The 14,922-nt window shown below is 42.5% G+C and overlaps 1 protein-coding gene across 1 annotated transcript in view; it reads right to left on the bottom strand.

The window, feature by feature from the left end:
- Window positions 1-12,651, bottom strand: part of LOC122804682 (cholesterol 24-hydroxylase-like) — a 491,057-nt gene extending 478,406 nt beyond the window's left edge. The window contains exon 1 of the mRNA XM_044074688.1: window positions 12,424-12,651. Within this exon, the coding sequence (XP_043930623.1) occupies window positions 12,424-12,569 (146 nt within the window). The 5' untranslated portion in view covers window positions 12,570-12,651. The remainder of the gene's footprint in view (window positions 1-12,423) is intronic.
- Between the last annotated feature and the right edge of the window lie 2,271 nt (window positions 12,652-14,922).

The following is a 14,922-nucleotide window of genomic DNA, read 5'->3' as shown; positions in this document are numbered from 1 at the left end:
TTAGGACTTGTCTATGTATTTCAGGTGAAATTACTAACCCCATTGAGTTAAATTGTTATTTGCTCATTAGTCATCTCCATGCATTGCCTTTCCCCCACCTTTTTCCCCCATGTAGGCCTTGTTCCTATCATTTCCATTGGTGAACATAGACAATGTTTTTCCTGATTCACATAATATCCCCCTCCCTGTTCTGCAAACTATTCTTTTGGATTGGCAAAGGGAGTAAATTCTAAAGGGTCACCTATATTAAACTGACTGTGTGTAGCATTATAAGTATTGCTAGTAATGTTTGTCAATTCCCATTGGTGTTGGGATAGAAAACTTTTCTCTTTAGGTTTGCTAAGCAGTCTTTCATTTTGTTTCTTATTAAAACAGTAAAAAAAACAGAGTTTTAATGTAAAGAGTAGTTGTTAAACAATTATAAGATGATGGAGTTGAACTTGTTAGTGCTTAACACCTTCTCCTTACATTAAAACTTTTGTTTTTAGAAAGCTCGTTTATTGCGGTTCATTTCTATGATTGTTCGGAAAAGGGGATGATATATCGCTCCTAGAAACAGGCAGCTTACCTTTCAATCTGTTTACACACGCACACATACAAAAATCCATACAAAGCCTGAAATAAAGTGGGGTTAAAGCTCAAAATTGCTCGCACAAATTTAGAAATTTGATAGAATAAAAGAGTTTGTGTTAACATGCATTTCCCGAATTATATCAAGCCTGAACATAAACGGCTATCGTTATTTACTAGATTCAATCCTCACTGATGTGGCAGAAAAGCAAATGTTTTATGAGGAACAGACCAAAATTATGAGGCAAAAATCTGGACGGTCTGGGAAAATATGGACAGTTGAGAGTATGATAAAGTTGATACAATAACAGGATAGCTATTAGCGTGGGCGCTTAATAGGAAATAAGACTGCAGAGACGATACCGCAATACATTATACAACTGTTTTTTATGTTAAATTTTTGATTTTTAGAACAATCGTTCATAGAAACGAACCACAACGAACGATCGCTTTAAAAACTAATTTATTATCATACTGAGAAGCTGCAAACGTAGCATACAACTCCTGACAAATGTTAAAATAACCGGGGAACAGCTCCAGACAGCAAAAGTTTCCATTTTACAGCGATCGTTCATTGTGGTTACCATAGGAACGAACCACAACAAATGATCGCTTTAAAAATTAAATTATTATCATACAGAGAAGCTGCAAAGTAGGAGGAACCGTAGCATACAACTCAGCCTCTTAGCGCAGGAAATCCGTGTTTTTTTTTTTTAAATATTCCTCTTACAAACTTAGAAAGTTGATCGAATAACAGGTTTTGCGTTAGCATTAATTTTCGGAAGGGTATAAAATCTGAAACTGAAAAGTCTGTTATTATTTTCTAATGCCATGCATTGCTGACTTGTAATAGGACCTTAAAACCACAACTTAGTTGACAGTGGGAGCCAAAATAGGTTTGCAGTTGGAAACATACAGAATATTTAAGCGAAAAAGGACACCGTGGGTGGGGATGTGAGTGACGTTGTAAAGTGGGTGTGAATTAGGTTAGTTGTAGTGTGGGCCCAAATTTTAAACCCTGGGATTGTCCCTTTAAGTGTTCAAGTGCTCTTATTCGGCTGCACTTATTACTGCTTGTTAGTAGCCTGATTAAATTTATCTGCTATTCTAAGCATTGTAGTTTTGGTTTACCACTTGTGCTTCAGGCCAGTTATTTTGCACTTAAGAAGGTTTTTGTGGTCTACACTCTCGGGGACAAACCCTTATCAAAACCCTCTCTCCATAAGTCCACACAAGTATTCAGAACGCTATGTCTGGACAATTCCCATTAGTTTCTCCTGCCAGCCTGGTCGACATGGGCATATTGAGACAGTATAGCAACTGCATCATGTTCACTGACAGCCCTCTTCTCCTAGCACATAATTCTTCTACTTGTGAGAAATGCATCTACATCAGTAACCTTGTTTCCATGCCCTCTCACTCCACAGTCAGTCCTGACAAAGAGGAGATTGCCAGCACAAAAGTACAGTTTTGTACCTACCATAAATGTAGATGTTTGAGTGTTTACACTGCTGCAGTCATTACACTTGGGTTATCCTGCCGTCAGGCGGTCACGCAGTCGGCCAGAGTTCCAAAGTGTTGGTCCGGCATCGGTTGCTGTCGCTTCTTCCCTGAAGTCAGTGCACCAGGGGTATATAAGATGCATCCGACACAATTTTCTTCATTTTTACTTGCCCCAGATGTCAAGTGCCCCCAAGTAGGTAGGCAATACATATTGCTAATAAAAAGTATACATATAAAATAAAAACAATACCTTCAGTTAGAAGCAAATATACCACAAAGGTTGTATAGGATAGAAAGGTATAGATAAGTCCAGCTAGTTCAGAGGGGATGGAGGGAGGGTAACCTGGACTGCAGCAGTGTGAACACTCGAACATCTACATTTATGGTAGGTACAAAACTGTACTATGTTCATTGTGTTACACTGCTGCAGTCGTTACACTTGGGTAGAATCCCAAAGCTAAGGTTGGGTGGCTGGTCTATAAAAAGTTAGGATTGGCTATGAGGCCCTGCAGAACTGCAGTGGCAAATCCTGCTCTGGATTTAGAGTAAAGAGGCAGGTGGTAATGCTTAGTAAAGGTGTGCACTGAACTCCAAGTTGCAGCCTCCAAAATTTCCTTGGTAGGTACTCCTCTGAGAAAGGCTGTTGAAGTGGCTGTTGCCCTGGTGGAATGTGGCCCAATGTTATTTGGGACTGATTTTCCATGCTGTGTGTAGCAGTAATGAATACAGTGTCCTATCCATTTGGATATAGTCTGCTTTGAGATAGCCTTGCCCTGTGATCCTGCAGCATATGCTACAAACAGTTGCTCAGTTTTCCTGAAAGCTTTTGTTTTGTCCAAGTAGAAGCGTAGCTGCCTGTGTATGTCCAAAGAATGCAGAAGTTTCTCCCCTTTATTCTGGGGGTTTGGATAAAAAGTTGGCAAATGGATGGTTTGATTAAGAGCCATACTAGATAATACCTTTGGCATAAAGGTAGGGTTTGTCCTTAAAGAAACCCTGTCCTGATGAAAAATTATAAAAGGTTCCACTGCCATTAATGCCTGAGACTCTTCGTGCTGAAGTTACTGCTAGGAGCAGAGCTGTTTTCCATGATAAAAATATTAGATCGGCTGTATTGGCTGGCTCAAAAGGTGGTAGGGTCAGTTTTTCCAAAACGAAATTGAGGTCCCAAGTTGGTGTTGGTGCTCTCTGGGGCGGTCTTATGTTTTTAGCCCCTCTGAGGTACTGCTTTAGCAAGGGATGAGAGAATAAAGGAGGATCCGTGTTGTAATGTGCTGAAATGGCAGAGGCGTGGTTCTTAGTTGATGAGAAGGATAGGCCTCTGTCCAGCATCTCAGTTAAGTATTGTAAAATCTGAGGAATGTTTGGAACAAGAGGGTCAAGGCTTTGAGCCTGGTTCCAGGCGCAGAATCTCTTCTGATTGTTTTGTTGAGTCAGAAGGTGTGGAATTTGAGGCAAAATCCATGGTGGGCCTTGAGCTAAGTTCCTTAAGATAGGGTACCAGTGCTGGCATGGCCAGTCTGGAGCAATCAGGATCATCTGTGGTTTTTCTTGTCTGGCTTTTAGGAGTAACTTTGAAAGGAGAGGCAGTGGTGGGAAGGCATAAACTTTTAGGTGTTTCCAGCTGAACAAAAGAGCATCCACTTTCCATGCTTGCTTGTGATAAGTCCTTGTGTAGAATTTTTGTAGTTGGCAATTCAGTGGGGAGGCAAAAAGATCTATGTCTGGGCATCCCCATTTTTGCGTTACCATGCTGAAGATTTGTGGATTCAATTTCCATTCGTGAGGGTCCATGATATTTCTGCTTACATCGTCTGCCAGAGCATTTTTCTTTCCTGGCAGGAATTGTGCTTGCAGGTGAACTTGATATGTTAGAGCTGTGTTCCACAAGGTCATGGCTTGCCTGCATAGGGGATAAGAATGAGTGCCCCCTTGCTTGTTTTACCATATTACTGTGGTGTTGTCTGTCTTTAGTAATAATTGTCCTGGATGCAGAAGGTCCTTGAAAGCTGTTAGGGCATTTTGAACAGCCAACATCTCTTTTTGATTGATGTGAAGATGCATCTGGTCTGTGGTCCACTTGCCCTGAATGCATTTTCCTGCCATGTGTGCTCCCCAGGTGTAATCTGAAGCATCTGTTGTTAGAATTTGCCTGGCTGTGGGTAGGATAAAAGGCTGACCCTTGTTTAGGTGACATGCCTCTGCCCACCATCAAAACTCCTGTTGTAGGCAAGGAATCATTGGTATTACTGCTTCTAAACTGTGAGAGTGTTGAGTCCAAACACTTTTTAGGTACCATTGTAATTTCCTCATATGCATTCTGGCATATGGTATTAGTAGTATGCAGGATGCCATGAATTCCAGGGACTGCAGAATTTTTCTTGCAGGGAGATGGGACTTTTTTGCCAGCAATTGAAAATATTGAGTTAGTTGAACTTGCTTGTCTGGCGTGAGGTAAGCCATCTGGGCCATTGTATTTAAGCTGGCACCCAGGAATATAATCTGTTGTGAGGGCACTAGTTTTGACTTCTTTTCGTTTACTGTGTACCCTAGAGAAATTAGCAACCTTTTTACAAATGCCAGATGCTGTAGAAGAATGTCCTTTGTCTCTGCTTGAATGAGGCAGTCATCCAGGTATGGATATATTTGAATTCCTTTTTGTCTGCAAAATGCAATTACTGGTGCCAGGCACTTTGTGAAGACCATGGGCGCAGTAGATAAGCCAAAGGGCAGTGCAGAGAATTGGTAATGCGTTGTACCAGCTTTGAATCTGAGGTATCTTCTGCAATTTTGTCTGATAGGGACATGCAGGTATGCCTCTTTGAGGTCCAGAGTAACAAGCCAAGCCTTCTTGCCCAGCATGGGTAGAAGCTGTTGTAATGTCAACATTTTGAATTTCGGAATATCCAGGTAAGTATTCAGAATTGAAAGGTCTAGTATGGGCCTCCAGGCCTTGTCCTTTCTGGGGACCAGGAAGAGTCTTGAGTAAAATCCTTGTCCTTCTTCCTGTTGTGGTACTTTTTGAATAGCTCTCATGTCCATGAGGGCTGAAATTTGTTTTTGTGCCTCTGCCCATTGATTTTGTGGCAGGTCTGGCATTCCTTTTAGCCTTGGTAAAGTATGAAAGTGGAACCTGTAACTTTGAGACACAATATTCAGAACCCATTTGTCTTGGGTGATTGTTTGCCAGTTTTGAGAAAAAAGTGCTAGTTTTCCCCCTAAGGGGGCTTCCAAAAGGGAAGTGCTTGGCGCACGAAGGGGAATGTCATTGTGACTGTTTCCTGTAAGGTCGAGATTTGTCCTCACCTCCTTTTGGTGTTGAGGTGCCCCACTGTCGTTGTCTGTTTGAGCCTTGGGGTTGAGATCTGCCTCTTGGGCGTCTGTATCTGCCTCTCTGTGGCCTGTCTGACACTGGAAAGGACCAATTCTTTGTTGGCCAATTTCTGCTAAATCGAGGTGGCTGTACCTGTAAGAAATCCTTGATTGTTTGCATAGATTTAGCTTTATCCTCCATTTTCTTTAACACCTCTTCTGCCTTAATACCAAACAAGGTATCATGCTGTAAAGGAGCATCCAATAATTTTGACTTAACATGATCAGGTAAACTCTGTTCTTTTAACCAAGCATGTCTTCGAATCACAGAACCTGTAACTGTGGCTCTACAAGAGGCCTTTAAAGAATCAAAACCACATTGCAGAGTATGTTTTCCCACCTGTTCAACTGCATGCAATAAATCCTGCATTTCTTTGCAATCAGGAGCTTCTGAGCTTGCAAGCATTTTCTGTTTTAACTGAGCCATTAAATATTGCTGGTACTTAAGCATGTGAAACTGGCAATTTAAAGCTCTTACTGCAGAAGTGTATACTTTCTTCCTCCATGTATCCAAAGCTCTGGAATCTCTGTCAGAGGGTACTGCATTTTTTGCAATGGAAACCTTAACCCCTTTTGGACCCTGGGAAATAGTTTCTGGATCAGCAGAAGGGTTTTTATAAAGAAACTTGTGAGAGTCAGGGACTCCATAATACATATCTGGCTTGGCTGGAGCAGGGGGCAAAGAATCAGGAGATAAGCTGGATTCAGAGAACACATCATCCACAATATCTAGCACAGGCAGAATAGCCAGGGGCCTGTGCTGAGGCAATAAAAGGAAATCCCCGAACCTTTTCTTGGATTCAGAGTAATCCTGACTTTCCCAATGGAAATCCTCCCTCATGGTATGTAAAGTTTCCCCAAAAGAATAATCCTCAGGAGGAGAGGCTGAAGGGATAGATTCTTCAGCATCAGAGTCCTCATAGGGGGGTAAAGGGTACCCCTGGTCTGAAGAGGAATCAGAGGAAATGGAAACCTGATCAGAGGATCATAGTCTGTATCCTGCCTAGGCCTTTTCTCAGGAGGGGGATGGGAACCCTTGATTAGAGTAATGAGGTCTTCGGCCATTTTAAGCATCTGTTTCTTAGGCATGGAGGACTGTCCAGGAGAATGCTGTACTTGTTTCTTTGTCTTTAATGGTACTTTTGTCTTGGCTGTTGTTTTAATGGTAAGTTGTGAAGGTCTGAAAACACCCTCAGAAGCCGATGCCTGCTCAGCGGCTCCAGACCCATCTGAGGGATTAGTTTCTGTAGGCCCAATACCTTGAGTTTCCAGAGGCCTAGTTGTCTCCACGTGGGAGTCGGAAGCGGCCTGTGGCTCTGAGGTAGCGGGTGTCAGGGGCTGCGAAAGCACCTCACTGAGAACCAGTGAACCAGTGACTGGCCTAGAAGAGGTTTCGTCATCGGTTTTGGACCTCGGATGCCTGTCTTTATCCTTGTCTTTGCGTTTTTTTCGGCATTGAGGTCATCGGTTGATCCGACGGCATAGTATAACTGAACCTTCGGCCAAAGTAGTGCAAAGCAAAATCAAAACGTATTTTTATAGTGCGTTTGTTAAATCTAGCAAAAAAACGACAACTAATGACGTTGTGATCAAGGCCTAGGCATGGAATACAGTAAGAGTGGAAGTCCTTATGAGGTATTTGCTTCCCACAAGAAATACAATTATTAACTTTTTCTGACATCGGTTTGAGGCAAGAAAAAAGTTTCCCCAACAGTGTACTTAGCTTTATTGAAGACTTCAGATCTGAAATTCGACTTCGAAAATCTCAGGAGTCGGCCGACCGGCACTTGTGAACTGCTTCTGCTTCAGGCACCGCGCGGCAAGAAAGACGGAAGAAAATGGTGTCGGATGCATCTTATATACCCCTGGCGCACTGACATTAGGGAAGAAGCGACAGCAACCGACACCAGACCAAGACTTTGGAACTCTGGCCGACTGCGGGACCGCCTGACGGCAGGATAACCCAAGTTTAATGACTGCAGCAGTGTAACACGATAAACATCACCACACCACCCATATCACATAGCACAACACACACACACACACACACACACACACACACACACACACACACACACACACACACCTAAGCAGAGGTCCTTAATAAAACCTTACCTAAACAGCACAGACCTCGAAAACACACTCACATCCCACACACAACACCAAACACATCACACACAGAAGACAATAAACCAGTGTCTCACAAACACAGCCCATAAGGCATAACAATAAACCAAATATACTAGTCATTGGCAACTCAGTTGTGAGACACAACAATGTCCCCCTTACCAGGTTCGACAAGGAGAAGGTCACGGTCAGTTGTCTGTCAGGTGCCAGAATCTGCCACATCATGCACGCACTTAAGTCTCTCCTCAGCAGATACAAGTATGATGCTGTCATTGTCCATGTTGGTGTGAATGACTTGAGACTTACCTCCCTGGACTACAAGAAGAGAGACATGATTGAGCTCTTAGAATATGTATCCCAGGCAGGTATGACCCTAGCCCTAAGCAGCATCCTGCCTTCACCAAGAATGATATCACAAAACCAACAAAAAATAACTGACTTCAGCAATTGGCTTAGCTTCTGGTGTCTTTCCAAGGGGATCCAATATCTGTCTGCCTGGGATGACATTATTGACAGGCCTCAATGCTTTGCCAGAGATGGCCTACATCTGTCACCTCTGGGATTCTGGAACCTGTCCAAGGCTCTTGTCTCCCCCATTCTGCCTTTTTTAGGCTATGTTCCAAAGACAAATCTTCCAATATAAAAGATCTGCCAAAAAAGAAAATTGAAGGTCATGCTGCTTAATGCTAGGAGCCTTAACCTGAAAATACACTCACTGGAGATTCTCCTCGTACTGGAAGATGCCGATGTCTGTGCAGTCATGGAAACTTCATTCAGGGCTGTGGACAGCATCCCTGCCTTACCAGGCTATACCTCATTCCATACATTCTGACCCCAGAATGAGGTCAGGAAGACTAAAGGTGGTGGAGTCTCTATCTTCATTAAGGACAGGCACACCTCCAGACTGGTTTGCCAGCATGATGCACTGGAATTTCTCCAGGTGAACCTGACAGTTGGCAAGACACCCATCCAAGTTATAGCAAGCTATAAACCCCTCTCCATGACTCAGGACACCCACTTCTCCTACCTGGACCTACTTGACTCCATCAAGGTACCCCTTAACACCTTGATTCTTGGTAACTTCAACTACCTCACCATAGACTGGGTGAACTATTCCTGCACTAATGCACTCACCCAATGATTCCTTGACTTCATCAGTTCTAATGCACTAGACCAACTTGTCTCATCCCCACAAGGGGAGATAACATTCTGGACTTAGTTCTCACCAACAAGAGTGACCACTGCATCACTCCCATAGTATGCTCTTCCCTGGTGAGAATAGATAATCAGTCGATCTCATTTGAAGTTTCTATCCCACCCAACCCTCACCACACCATAACCAGGCTAAAAAACTTCTCAAAAGCTGACTGCAGCCTTCTAAGGGAGGGTATCAGTAGCTTCACACCATTCCCCCCCCCCCCAGAGGATGCAGACAACTATGATGAACAGTACACCAGTGCAGTATACAAGCACCTGTACAACTGCATGGACTCAGCCATACCCAACAGAACTAAAACCTGCTCATCAAGGAAACATAAACCGGTCTGGTGGACATCCTCTATCAACAGGCTTTACAACAAAAGGAATAAACTCTTATCCAAGAGTAAAAAGGAACAAATTCCAGATTGGAAAAACTCCCTCCTCAGCCTCCACAAGCAAATCAGACTACTAGTGAAAAACTCCAAAGCAATGATGAATTGAAACTAGCCTCTGAAACAAAGGGAAACCACAAAGCCTTCTTCAGTTATGTCAGGAACCTCCATGGCAAAGCCCAGGTTTGTTCCGATTTAGTACTTAATGGTACCAATTACATTGATCATGTTGACTTTGCCAACCTGCTAGCATATAGGTACACTGCAAACTTCACCCCCTACCCCCCCCAAAGGCCCATTCAACATCCCTGATACTTGTCCCGCACCTCACATCTCTGTAGATCAAGTTTTAAAGCCCCTATCCAAGGCAAAGAACACAGCTTCCATGGGACCTGATAGTATCCCAGGCTGTATTCTGTACCATATCCAGCAAGAACTACCTTTGCCATTCAGCACCCTGTTCAACCACAGCCTAAGTACAGGCTTCATTCCAGCAGAGTGGAGAACTGCCCTTGTCATCCCCTTGCACAAAGGTGGTGCCACTACTGACCCTGAAAACTATCGTCGCCCCATTAGCTTGACAAGTCTGATCTGTAAAGCCATGGAGTGTATTATTATGGATCTCATAAACAAGGACATAGGCAATCTTCAAGCACTTGACCCCACCCAGTTTGGATCGTCAAGGGCATATCTTGCCTGTTAAACCTGGATGACTTCTTTGAGACTGTCACCAAGGCCCTGGATGAGGGAAAGTCAGTACATACAGCTTACCGTGACTTAGCCAAGGCCTTTGAGACAATACTCCACTCAAGCATCATTGAAAAGCTAACACAATTTGGCCTAAATGCCTATCTCATCGGGTGGGTGGCCAACTGGCTCACCGATAAGGATGCACAAGGTCAGAATAGGTGCCTCCACCTCCGACAACAGACCCGTCACTAGTGGTGTCCCCCAGGGATCTATCCTGGGACCCCTACTGTTTGGCATCTACTTCTCAGAGGTTTAGGCAAAGACAGATAATGCCTGTAACTGACCAAGTCTGCAGATGACTGTAAGTTGGGTGCTGTCATTGACTTCCCAAATGACGTTAACATACTGCAAGAGGGTCTCACAGCAACAAATGACTGGTGCCAAAGTCATGACCTTAAGTTAAATGCAAAAAAATATATTATCATACCATTCATCAAAAACTCAGCCCCTACTGATTACCACATAAATGGCAACCCCATAAGCACACAAGCTGTGGTGAGAGACTCAGATTGACAACCATCTCACATTCGACTATCATGTAGCACCAGTGGTCAGAAAAGCCTTTTACTTGGTTCATCTCATAAGTAAAGGTGTTGCATCCAGAAAAAAGGAGGTTATTACCTCTCTGTACTCCTCCCTCATTAGGCCAATAATTGAGTATAATGCCCCATTTCGTATGTACCTCTCCAAACACCTGCATCAACTAGAAAGGCCACAGAAATACCTCACAAGAGAATCCATGCCCTCCAACACCTGTCCTATGTGGACAGGCTCAAATCACTATCACTCTACTTTGAATGTTACAGATTACTCAGAGGTGGTCTGAATCTCACCTACAAGGCAATATCGGACCCTGCCCTACTAGAGATGCTCCATATCTGTAAGTCTAACTCCTTGTGCATTACCTGCTTAAAAGGCCTAAATCTAATATGTGACATCAACAAAACCTGCTGGAGAGGCAGGTTTGTCTCCCAGAGGCTGTCCAGTCTCGGGAATAGACTTCCCATACATGTCAAACAGAGTACCTCACTGACCCTCTTCAAATGCAACCTTGATGAGTGGATGAGAAACCACAAATTTGTCCTAGGGGTTCCACCTGTGTCCCTCGCTGACAGGGGTAACAGGTGCTGACTGAAGTTTCTTCTTTGGGGATAAACGCTTGGACAGGCTCATAAATGCCCCAGGGCCATTAGCCTAGCAACCTCCTATAATCCTATGATCCTGTGTGCTGTCGTTCAGATGAGAAGTTAACCGAGATGGTACCACAGGTGAATGTAAAAGATCCCAAGACACCTATCAAAAGGAGTAGGGGAAGTTACTAATGCCCTAACTAAATTTCTCCTAGCAGTATAAATATGACCTTGGGTTTCTCCTGAAAAGGGGCCATTCAGCTAATGGGACTAACCCAGTCAAGAAAGGATAACTAAAATGAAAAATAAACACATTAGACCTGACATGTTGGAAGTCAGTAATGCTTTTGCTTTCATCAGCAGTTGCTAGAATTTACTGTGACATATACTGAGAAACTAAAATAGCATTTGTGATGGTGAAAGGTGTTTGGAGATATGCAAACTCAGTCACCAGCATACAGAAATGCAGGGCCGAGACCAGCAAGCAGAGCAAAATGATCATATTCACAGCTAGTACCACTGTCACAAGAGGATGTACCATTTAAAAACATGAACTAGTACTCTCCAGCCCAGTCGGGAAGTCAGGATTGTACAGAAATTCCAAAATCGCAGTGACGGGCAGCAGAAAGGAGCTCTGAAGTAAAGTAAAGCATAAAGGCAGTCAAAACAGTGGGCACGCTTGGAACATTCTGAGAGAGTTCTTATTTTTGATCTTTTTTCTGACTTAGTTCAAAGATCTTATTGTAGTTTATGTCTTTAAAAAATTTTGCAGTTTCTAACTGTAATAATGTTTTCCAGGATGAACTACAGGACTAGCAGCATAATATTTATGTGTGTGTATCTGTGCAGAGAGTACAGATTTCTCTGTGCTGTCAGAATGTGAGGACGTGTTCTAAACACACATTTTTTGCAGAGCAAAAAAAAAAAAAAAGTATCACATACTCTGTGGAATCTCTTCAGTGCTCATACTGAAATGCAGTATGTTTTGAACAGTATCACCACTACGTCTGTAGTAGTACAACTATGGATACTGGTCCCCTCCTCATCTACCCCCAAAGAAGGTCAGTATGGCAACATGTAATGCAAGTAACTGTAAAGTCAGAGATCAATGCAGTCCAATAAAAATAGAATTTTAAAATCTAGTTTATAACAATATCTTTACTAACACACACAGTTGTGAATTCTGTAGTTTATTTGCTCTTTATCTCCATACTGGTATCTTCTGTATTATTACAGACTGAATACTAGTGCTGTAAAACTCATGTAAAATGCTGACAAGTCAGAAAGTATTGTTATGAAACTGGAATACAATCCTGTGAAGCTGTTCAGCTGAATAAGCACAAAAGTATGCAACAAAACTGTTATCAGAATGATCTCACCTGTCCCTGGGAGGTCCTGGAATGTGGTCATACTTTATATGGATATACTTGACATAGCAGCAGTAAGCACAGAAACTCAAAAGCAGTAGGAGCAGAAAAAGGAACAGAGCAGATTCGAAGATATGACCTCCATACAGCAGATCCATCTTGCAGGTGACCTGAGCTGCACACTAACTCAGCTTTGTCTCTGACTGCAGCAACAATGGGTGTCCTTAATGTCCAAAGTTCATATGAATGCTGGAACTTCAAGGCAACTGAGTGGAAACTTTAGCAAAACACTTACAGGTTTAGGCTGCCACCCAGAGGCAGGAAGACCTGATGCAAACTATTCACAAAGAAACTTTAAAATCATATCTTAGTCACTAACATTTTGTCTTGCACAATTCCCATTTACCCAGAACACTTAAATATGTGCTTTTCAAAGTCTGACTTAAACTAATTACCTGTATTCATTAATTTGTACATATTTGTAATAAGCCACCTTCCCGGTTTTATTTTATTTACACCTGATGTTCACACGTCAACCTGTTAGCACAAGAAATCTGTGCAAAACCTAAAATAATGGGAGGAGGGGGGCCAAAATAGGAACAGATTTTAAATATTGCTTTTATAAAATTGCTAGACTAGGAAGTTTTGCATTATCATCCATTTTCTAAAGGATATGAAGTCTGAAACTCAAATGTATGTCATTCTTTAGTGACTTCAGACCTCAGTGATTTGCAAAAAAAAAAAAAAAAAAACAATAAATTTTATGAGGAACAGACAAAAAATATAAGGCAAAAATCTGGACATTCTGCAAAAATCTGCACAGTTGAGAGTTATACTGATGTGAGTTAAATGAGAGGAACAACATTGTTCAGCTTCCTTTGGTACTCTGGTGGAACACTTTGGCTTGTTTGGTGTAAACCTGTATTTTTTAAGGAGGCTATCAGCTGCAGCTGCATGGGAGGCCATGGTGGTGCAGCGGTTAGCGTTGCCGCCTCACAGCAAGAGGTTCTCTGGTTCGATTCTTGGCTAGAGTGCCTTCTGTGCGGAGTCTGCATGTCCTCCCTGTGGTCGCGTGGGTTTCCTCCGGGTGCTCCGGTTTCCTCCCAAGGACATGCTGTAGGTGGATTAGACACTCTAAATTGGCCCTAGGTGTGAGTGCATGCATGTGTGTGCCTTCTATGGAAGGTTGGGCGCCGGGCTGGCAACTCGACACTGTAAAACTCCACTGCCAATCATGAGCGGACAGATGATCCACTGTGGTGATCCTAACCGGGAAAAAGCTGAAAGAAAAAGAAGAAGAAGATCAGCTGCAGAGACAAAGTCAAGATCTGTCAGGTGCATATGAGTAAGTAACTGATGATTAAATCCACGCCTACTTAGATGTTAACTTCTTCTGCAGCAAAGCTCAATATCTAAAATGAAGTGTGTGAGACTGCTACTACGATTCTGCGAATACATCAGACTGACAGCAACAGTCCTTCCCAGCACTCTGCCACAGGAGGTCTAAGATGGAAATGTACACTACATATTTCTGTGACAGACCTCTCAACTATTCTCTGCTTTGGAGGAACATCACTATTTTCAGGACTGATTTACACCTGCACATGATGTATGGTACCTAGGCGGTATGTCACTATTTTCAGGCTTGAGTTTTCCTTTCACACAATTTTCCTAATCCCCAACATCACATGTGATTTTAAGCTCTCTAGTAACAAAAAAAAAAACACTCTGCATGACCAACATACTAGTTGCACCAATAATTTAAGAAAAGGGAACACACATTTTACATTTCCCTTGTTCAGAAGCAAAAAATGAATTACCTTGTATGGTAGAATCCATCAATACAGTTCATTAAAGTCTACAGATTTTACACTGTCTCTTTGATAATGTTCTTATATTTTGTCATAATTTTTGCAACAGTCTGTTTTTTTTAAACATGCATTTCTGATTAGTATCCCCCATTCCTACTGGAAGTGGGAAGAGTTATGCCCTATTTGGTATCCACGTTTAATGCTAATTAGATGTCCAGATTTTTGGCTGGATATACCTACTTTTCAAGGGCCGTCATACCTATTTTTAATGTCTGGAGTTTGAGAGGTGTGGATGTTCTGCGGAATTGCTGAGTTTCACATGAGTGACACTATTGGTTTGATAATGGCAGTGGAATCTACATTTTGTGAGTCTTCACAACTTTTTGCAACTTTTACATCACTTACATTTCCTGCTACTCTTCATGGGTGATTAATGATGAAGCAGTTCCCAGATCCTGAACCTGCTACTCATAGATGAAAAAGCCAGTTGAGAGTGTTCCTCTTCCTCAATGCAGTTGTGTCTCTAGTTCCCTTTTGGCACTGACTTTCATTCATTCACCCCAATTCCTGATCTGCTAAATTTTCCACCACCTTACAACTCCCCCAGCACTCAGTCACATGAATATCTGGCAAGTTTCCAAAAGGCCCCTATCGACAGCATCCAGCTAACTAGCTGTAAGTTACAAAAGGTAAGGCTTTA

Source organism: Protopterus annectens, chromosome 6.part0, assembly GCF_019279795.1.
Source record: "Protopterus annectens isolate FY-2018-M chromosome 6.part0, PAN1.0, whole genome shotgun sequence".
NCBI classification, from domain to species: Eukaryota; Metazoa; Chordata; order Ceratodontiformes; family Protopteridae; genus Protopterus; species Protopterus annectens.
This window is presented reverse-complemented; position numbering and strand designations above follow the sequence as displayed.